At 68.2% G+C, this 8068-nt stretch overlaps 1 protein-coding gene across 1 annotated transcript; it reads left to right on the top strand.

Moving 5' to 3' along the window:
• Window positions 1–11: 11 nt before the first annotated feature.
• PPP1R13L (protein phosphatase 1 regulatory subunit 13 like) lies at window positions 12–7825 on the top strand. The gene is made up of 7 exons (XM_082785667.1): window positions 12–322; window positions 1872–2356; window positions 3122–3259; window positions 4149–4282; window positions 5091–5254; window positions 6788–6987; window positions 7657–7825. The coding sequence occupies exons 1-7, from the start codon at window positions 157–159 to the stop codon at window positions 7690–7692; spliced, it is 1323 nt and encodes a 440-aa protein (XP_082641793.1). The 5' UTR covers window positions 12–156; the 3' UTR covers window positions 7693–7825.
• Window positions 7826–8068: the final 243 nt, after the last annotated feature.

Below are 8068 nucleotides of genomic sequence, written 5' to 3'. Positions count from 1 at the left end.
AGGTGTCCCCCCTGGCTGGTGAGCGACGGGGGGGGGGGGGGCGAGGGACCCTACAGACGCCCCCCGGGGGTCCTGCCCCGTTCCTGGCCCGTATCCCGCATCCCCGTGCCCCCCCCGGGCGGCCGCCCCCCCCGCCACAAACCCCTGCCCCTCTCCATGATCTTCAAGCTGCAAAACGCTTTTTGGGAGCAAGGTTTTTTTGGGGGGGGGGGTGGTGGCGGCGGCCCCCGTGGGCTGCCCCTCGCCTTCCCCCGTTCGCCCCAAAAGCAGCCCCCGCTGGCCCCGGCCCCCCCGCCCCCCCCTGCGATGGCTGGGGGTGAAGGTGAGCGACCCGCGGGGGGGGGCTGTGGGTCTGGGGGGGGGGTTTGGGGGGGGTTGAGGGGCTTCAGGGGGGTGGATTTGGGGTTTTGGGGGGGTTGAGGGGATTCAGGGGGGTGGATTTGGGGTTTGGGGGGGTCTGGGGGGCTTCAGGGGGGTGGATTTGGGGTTTTGGGGGGGCTGGGGGGCTTCAGGGGGGTGGATTTGGGGGATTTGGGGGGCTGGGGGCTTCAGGGGGGTGGATGGGGGGGGATTTGGGGGGGCTCTGGGGGCTTCAGTGGGGTGCATGGGGGGGACTTGGGGGCTGGGGGGGCTTCAGGGGGTTGGATTTGGGGTTTTGGGGGCCTGGGGGCTTCAGGGGGTTGGATGGGGGGGATTTGGGGGGCTGGGGGGGCTTCAGGGGGGTGGATTTGGGGTTTTGGGGGTCCTGGGGGGCTTCAGTGGGGTGGATGGGGGGGATTTGGGGGGGCTCTGGGGGCTTCAGGGGGGTGGATTTGGGGTTTTGGGGGGGGTTGAGGGGCTTCAGGGGGTTGGATGGGGGGGATTTGGGGGGCTGGGGGGGCTTCAGTGGGGTGGATTTGGGGTTTGGGGGGGTCTGGGGGGCTTCAGGGGGGTGGATTTGGGGTTTTGGGGGGGTTGAGGGGCTTCAGGGGGGTGGATTTGGGGGATTTGGGGGGGTCTGGGGGGCTTCAGGGGGGTGGATTTGGGGTTTTAGGGGGCTGGGGGCTTCAGGGGGGTGGATGGGGGGGGATTTGGGGGGGTCTGGGGGGCTTCAGGGGGGTGGATTGGGGGTTTTGGGGGGGTTGAGGGGATTCAGGGGGGTGGATTTGGGGTTTGGGGGGGGTTGAGGGGCTTCAGGGGGGTGGATTTGGGGTTTTGGGGGGGTTGAGGGGATTCAGGGGGGTGGATTTGGGGTTTTTGGGGGGCTGGGGGCTTCAGGGGGGTGGATTTGGGGTTTTGGGGGGGTTGAGGGGCTTCAGGGGGGTGGATTTGGGGTTTTGGGGGGGTTGAGGGGCTTCAGAGGGGTGGATTTGGGGGATTTGGGGGGGTCTGGGGGGCTTCAGGGGGGTGGATTTGGAGTTTTAGGGGGCTGGGGGCTTCATGGGGGTGGATTTGGGGTTTTGGGGGGGCTTCAATAGGATGGATTGGGGGTTTTGGGGTCTGGGGGCTTCACTGGGATGAATGGGAGTTTTGGGGGGGGTCCTGGGGGCTTCAGTGGGGTGGATTTGGGGTTTGGGGGGGGCTGGGGGGGACTTCAATGTGATGGCTGTGGGGTATTGGGGAGGGGTCTGTGGGGTCCCAGTGTGGTATGGGTTTTTTGGGGGGGGGTCCCAGTGATATGGGGGATTTTGGGGGGGGTCCCGGTGTGATATGGTTTTTTTTTGGGGGGGTCCCAGTCATATGGGGGATTTTGGGGGGGGGTCCCAGTGTGTTTGGGGGGGGTCCCAGTGTGTCAAGGGGGCTTTTAGGGTGGGACCCCATGTATGTGTGTATGTGGGGGCTCTCACACCCCCCTCCCCCCTATTTTTTCCCCCCCCCCCCCTCCCCTATAGCTCCCACCCGGACCCCCCCCCCGGACCCCATCATGGAGCGCCCACCGTCCAGGGGGGGTCCTACGGATCCGGACCCCGAACCGGAGGTGGAAGGGCTTTTGGGATGGGGGGGCTCAGCGGCTGCAGGACCTACGGGGGAGGGCACCTCGGAAAATGACCCCCCCCCGGTGCGCCCCCTCAGCCCCACCCGCCTGCAGCCCCTGCTCCCCCCCGAAGCCCGGGCGGACCCCGAATTTCGGGAGGTCGCCCGGGTCCTGGCCCAGATGCCGAGACCCCTCCGGCGCCGCGGTTCCATGGAGCAGTGCCCGGGGGGGGCCCTGCCCCCCCCCCCTTGTACCCGCCAGTACCAGAAGCTCATCACCCGCCTGCTGCACCGGCCCCCCCCCCCCGGGGACCCCGAATCCCCCCCGGTTCCCGCTGAGGAGCCGGAGCTGGCCTGCAGCCCCCCCCCCGCCGAGCCTTCCACCAGCTCCATGCACACGCCGGTGAGTGAGGGGGGGTCCCTGGGTGCCCCCCCCCTTTTATTAGGGTGTGTTCCCCCCCCCCTTGGGGTCCTTTGGAGCCCCCCCATAGGACCCCCAGGGTCCTATGCACAACTGGGGGCCCTGGGTACCCCCCCCTTCCTTAGGGTGCCCCCCAATTCCTTAGGGTGCCCCCCCATCCCTGGGGTCCCTGGGTGCCCCCCAATTCCTTAGGGTGCCCCCCCATCCCTGGGGTCCCTGGGTGCCCCCCCAATTCCTTAGGGTGCCCCCCCCCATCCCTGGGGTCCTTGGGTGCCCCCCCTTTCTCCTGGGTGCCCCCCCTTCCTTAGGGTGTCCCCCCCCCTTCCCTGGCGTCCCTGGGTGCCCCCCAATTCCTTAGGGTGCCCCCCCCTTCCTTAGGGTGCCCCCCCGTCCCTGGGGTCCCTGGATGCCCCCCCCAATTCCTTAGGGTCCCCCCCCCTTCCTTAGGGTGCCCCCCCCCATCCCTGGGGTCCTTGGGTGCCCCCCCTTTCTCCTGGGTGCCCCCCAATTCCTTAGGGTGCCCCCCCCAATCCCTGGGGTCCCTGGGTGCCCCCCCAATTCCTTAGGGTCCCCCCCCCCTTCCTTAGGGTGCCCCCCCCTTCCCCAAAGTCCCCCGGGTGCCACCCGGTGCCAACCATCCCCATCCCCCCCCCCCATGTGTGTCCCCCCCCCCACCCACGGGTGTCCCCTCACCCCCCCCACCCATGGGTGTCCCCTCACCCCCCCCACCCACGGGTGCCCCCCCAGCAGCTGCGCTCTGCCTTGCGCTCGGCGTCCTCCCCCCGGCGGTGCCCCGGGGCCTCCGTGCGCTTCGACCCCTTGGTGCTGCTGCTGGACGCAGCCCTCAACGGGGGGCTCGACGTGGTGCAGCAGGCTGTGGCCGAGGTGGGGGGGACACGGGGACACGGGGGGGGACATGGGGACACTGGGATGTGGGATGGGGACAGTGGGATATAGGGACATAGGATGGGGACACTGGGATATGGGACATGGGATGGGGACAGGGGACATGGGGATGGGATGGGGACACGGGGACATGGGGACATGGGATGAGGACATGGGATGGGGACACAGGGACACGGGATGGGGACACAGGGATATGGGATGGGGACATGGGATGGGGATATGGGGACACAGGGACATGGGATGGGGACACAGGGACGTGGGGACAGGGGATGGGAACATGGGGACACGGGCTGAGGACATGGGATAGGGACACAGGACATGGGATGGGGACATGGGGACAGGGGATGGGGACACTGGGATATGGGATGGGGACAGGGCACCTGGGGACACGGGGATGCTGGGACACGGGGCACGGGATGGGGACATGGGATGGGGACACGGGGACATGGGATGGAGACAGGGGACATGGGATGGGGACATGGGGACGCTGGGACACGGGACATGGGATGGGGACATGGGGGACATTGGGGACACGGGATGGAGGATGCGGGGAACATGGGCTGGGGACAGGGGCTGGGGGACACAGGCTGGGGACATGGGGGACACGGGGTGGGGAAATGGGACATGGGGACATGGGACAGGGGCTGGGGACACGGGGGACAGGGGCTGGGGACATGGGGGACATGGGGGACACGGGATGGGGACACGGGATGGAGAGATGGGGGACACGAGGGGACGTGACGGGGATATGGGGGGACACGGGGCTGACAGGGGGTGACACGGGGTGACAGGGGGTGACACGGGGTGACGGGGGGTGACAGGGGGTGACAGGGGGTGACACGGGGAGGTGACATTTGTCTGTCCCCAGCTGAATGACCCGAGCCAGCCCAACGAGGAGGGCATCACGGCGCTGCACAACGCCATCTGCGGCGCCAACCACGCCATCGTCGACTTCCTCATCGCCTGCGGGGCCGACGTCAACGCCCCCGACAGCCACGGCTGGTGGGGGCACTGGGGAGCACTGGGGGGGGCACTGGGGGGGGCACTGGGGGGCACTGGGGGGCACTAGGGGGCACTGGGGGCACGGGGATGGGGGATGATGGGGGATGAAGGGGGGCGAAGGGGGATGCTGTAGGGGCAGGAGGGGGGATGGGGGGGGAAAGGGGGGGCTGGGGACCCCCCCGAGGGCACTGGGACCCCCCTGAGGGTACTGGGAACCCCTCAAGGGTACTGGGACCCCCCCAAGGATACTGGGAACCTCCTGATGATACTGGGAACCCCCCCAAGGGCACTGGGACCCCCAGATAGTACTGGGGACCCCCAGAGGGTACAGGGACCCCCCCAAGGATACTGAGACCCCCCCAAGGGTACTGGAAACACCCCCTGAGGATACTGGGACCCCCCCAGGGATACTGGGAACTTCCCCCCGAGGATACTGGGAACCCCCTGATGATACTGGGAACCCCCCCGAGGATACTGAGACCCCCCCAAGGATACTGGGAACCCCCAAGGATACTGGGACCCCCCTGATGATACTGGGAACACCCCCAGAGGGAGCTGGGACCCCCCCAAGGGTACTGGGGATCCCCCCCGAGGATACTGGGACCCCCCCAAGGGTACTGGGACCCCCCCCGAGGATACTGAGACCCCCCCAAGGGTACTGGGAACCCCCCCCAGAGGATACTGGGGAACCCCCCAGAGGGTACCAGGGACCCCCAAAGGTTACCAGGACCCCCCCCAAGGGCACCGTGACCCCCAGGGGCCGGGCACCTTGCAGCCCCCATCCCCACGGTGCCCCCCCCCTTGGCAGGACCCCCCTGCACTGCGCGGCCTCGTGCAACGACACGGCCATCTGCGTGGCCCTGGTGCGCCACGGTGCCGCCTGCTACGCCACCACCAGCGACGGCTGCCTCGCCCTGGACAAGTGCGACCCGTACCGTGACGGCTACGCCGAGTGCCACAGCTACCTCACCGGTAACGGGGACATTTGGGGACATCTGGGGACGTGGGGACACAGGGGGACATGGGGACCAAGAGGGCTCGCCAAGTGCCACAGCTACATCACTGGTATGGAGGGCATGGGGACATGGGGATGACATGGGGACATTTAGGGACATGGGGGGGACATGGGGACACAGGGGGACATGGGGACATTTGGGGACATGGGGGGGCGTGGGGGGATGTGGGGGGATGTGGGGACATGGGGACCAAGAGGGCTCGCCAAGTGCCACAGCTACATCACCAGTATGGGGCTGGGGACTGGGGGGGCTGGGGACATGTCCCCGTCCCTACTAGTATCCCCACTGGTGTCCCCATCCCTACCAATGTCCCCACTGGTGTCCCTGTCCCCATGTATGTCCCTATTGGTGTCCCCACTGGTGTCCCCATCCCTTCCAACGTCCCCACTGGTGTCCCCACTGGTGTCCCTGTCCCTACCAATGTCCCCACACATGTCCCTACTGGTGTCCCTGTCCCCATGTATGTCCCTACTGGTGTCCCCACTTGTCCCCACTGGTGTCCCCATCCCTTCCAATGTCCCCACTGGTGTCCCCATCTCCACTGGTGTCCCCATGTGTGTCCCCGTGTCTGTCCTTGTCCCCACATGTGTCCCCACTGGTGTCCCCACTGGTGTCCCTGTCCCCACTGGCGTCCCCACGTGTCCCCACTGGTGTCCCCGTCCCCAGAGGTGGAGCAGAGCCTGGGGCAGCGGCACGGTGGGGTGGTGTACGCGCTGTGGGATTACGGCTGTGGGTCCCCACTGGTGTCCCCACATGTCCCCACTGGTGTCCCCATCCCTTCCAATGTCCCCACTGGTGTCCCCACTGGTGTCCCCACGTGTCCCCACTGGTGTCCCCGTCCCCATGTATGTCCCTATTGGTGTCCCCATCCCTTCCAACGTCCCCACTGGTGTCCCCACGTGTCCCCACTGGTGTCCCCATCTCCACTGGTGTCCCCATGTGTGTCCCCGTGTCTGTCCCTGTCCCCACACGTGTCCCCACTGGTGTCCCCGTCCCCATGTATGTCCCTGTTGGTGTCCCCACGTGTCCCCACTGGTGTCCCCGTCCCCATGTATGTCCCCACTGGTGTCCCCACGTGTCCCCACTGGTGTCCCTGTCCCCATGTATGTCCCCATGCGTGTCCCCATCCCTACAAACATCCCCACTGGTGTCCCCACTGGTGTCCCCACGTGTCCCCACTGGTGTCCCTGTCCCCATGTATGTCCCCACTGGTGTCCCCACGTGTCCCCACTGGTGTCCCTGTCCCCATGTATGTCCCCATGCGTGTCCCCATCCCTACAAACATCCCCACTGGTGTCCCCACTGGTGTCCCCACGTGTCCCCACTGGTGTCCCTGTCCCCATGTATGTCCCCACTGGTGTCCCCACATGTCCCCACTGGTGTCCCCGTCCCCATGTATGTCCCTATTGGTGTCCCCATCCCTTCCAACGTCCCCACTGGTGTCCCCACTGGCGTCCCCACGTGTCCCCACTGGTGTCCCCGTCCCCAGAGGTGGAGCAGAGCCTGGGGCAGCGGCACGGCGGGGTGGTGTACGCGCTGTGGGATTACGAGGCGGCGCAGGGGGACGAGCTGAGCTTCCGCGAGGGCGACCCCGTCACCGTGCTGCGGCGCCAGCCCCCCGGCGAGCACGAGTGGTGGTGGGCGGCCCTGCGCGGCCAGGAGGGCTTCGTGCCCCGCAGCTTCTTCGGGGTGAGGGGCACCGGGGGGTGGGGGGGACCGGGGGGTAGGGGGCAACCCTGGGTTATAGGGGAGCACCCGTGGGTTATGGGGGGGCACCCGTGGGTTATGGGGGGGCACACAAGGGATGGGGTGGGGGCACTCATAGGGTGTGGGGGGCACCCAAGGGGTGGGGGGGGGCACCCAGAGGGGGTGGGGGGCAGCTGTGGGTTATAGGGGAGCACCCGTGGGTTATAGGGGGGCACCCATGGGTTATGGGGGAACACACAAGGGATGGGGTGGGGGCACCCAGAGGGGGTGGGGGGCACCCCTGGGAGCAGGGAGCACCCATGGGGTGTGGGGGGCACCCAGAGGGGGTGGGGGGCATCCAAAGAGTGTGGGGGGCACCCCTGGGTTATGGGGGAGCACCCCTGGGAGTGGGGAGCACCCATGGGGTGGGATGGGGGCACCCATGGGGTGGGGTGGGGGCACCCAGAGGGTGTGGGGGGCACCCCTGGGTTATAGGGGGGCACCCATGGGATGGGGGGCACCTGTGGGAGTGGGGTGGGGGCACCCCTGGGTTATGGGGGAGCACCCATGGGGTGGGGTGATGGGGTTCATGGGGCGTGGGGGGCACCCACGTGGTCCCGCGTGGGGTCCCCTCCCCCAGCCCCCACCTCACCCCGTTTCCCCCCCCCCCAGCTCTATCCTAGGGTGCGGCCGCAGCGCAATGTGTGAGGGGAGCGGGGGCCGCCCGCACCCACGGCACCCCCCCCACCCAGCGGTGCCCCCACGCGGGACCGGGACCCCCCCCCCACTCCCCCCCTACCGTGGAAACGGCGGCGCCCCCGCGTGGGGCCGGCAATAAAGAGCTGAGAAAAGTTGGGACGCGCCGCGTGGCTGCTTCTGCGTCGAGGGGGGGGACACGGCGAGGGGGGGGGGACACGCGTGGGGGGCGCGGACACGCGTGGGGTGGGAGTGCGCTCGATTGCTCGGCGCTCGATTGCTCCGCGCTGGGTTGCTCGGCGCTCGGCTGCTCGGCGCTCGGCTGCTCTCCCCTCGCTCCCTCCCTCCGCTCCTTGACGGGCGTCCCGCGGGACCAATCGAAAGTGCG

The sequence above is a fragment of the Aythya marila genome (assembly GCF_965140915.1).
Source record: "Aythya marila genome assembly, contig: HAP1_HAP1_SCAFFOLD_40, whole genome shotgun sequence".
NCBI classification, from domain to species: domain Eukaryota; kingdom Metazoa; phylum Chordata; class Aves; order Anseriformes; family Anatidae; genus Aythya; species Aythya marila.
The sequence above is the reverse complement of the archived record's forward strand: the minus strand, read 5'-3'. Positions and strand labels throughout refer to the sequence as shown.

What these genes read in the sequence shown, in the direction of transcription:
- PPP1R13L (XM_082785667.1), top strand. Translation starts at nt 157, where the DNA reads ATGATCTTCAAGCTGCAAAACGCTTTTTGGGAGCAAGGTTTTTTTGGG. An exon ending in GCCCCCGACAGCCACGGCTG is followed by an intron (nt 4,283 to 5,090) that starts GTGGGGGCACTG and finishes CCCCCTTGGCAG; the next exon opens with GACCCCCCTGCACTGCGCGG. An exon ending in GTGCCACAGCTACCTCACCG is followed by an intron (nt 5,255 to 6,787) that starts GTAACGGGGACA and finishes CCCCGTCCCCAG; the next exon opens with AGGTGGAGCAGAGCCTGGGG.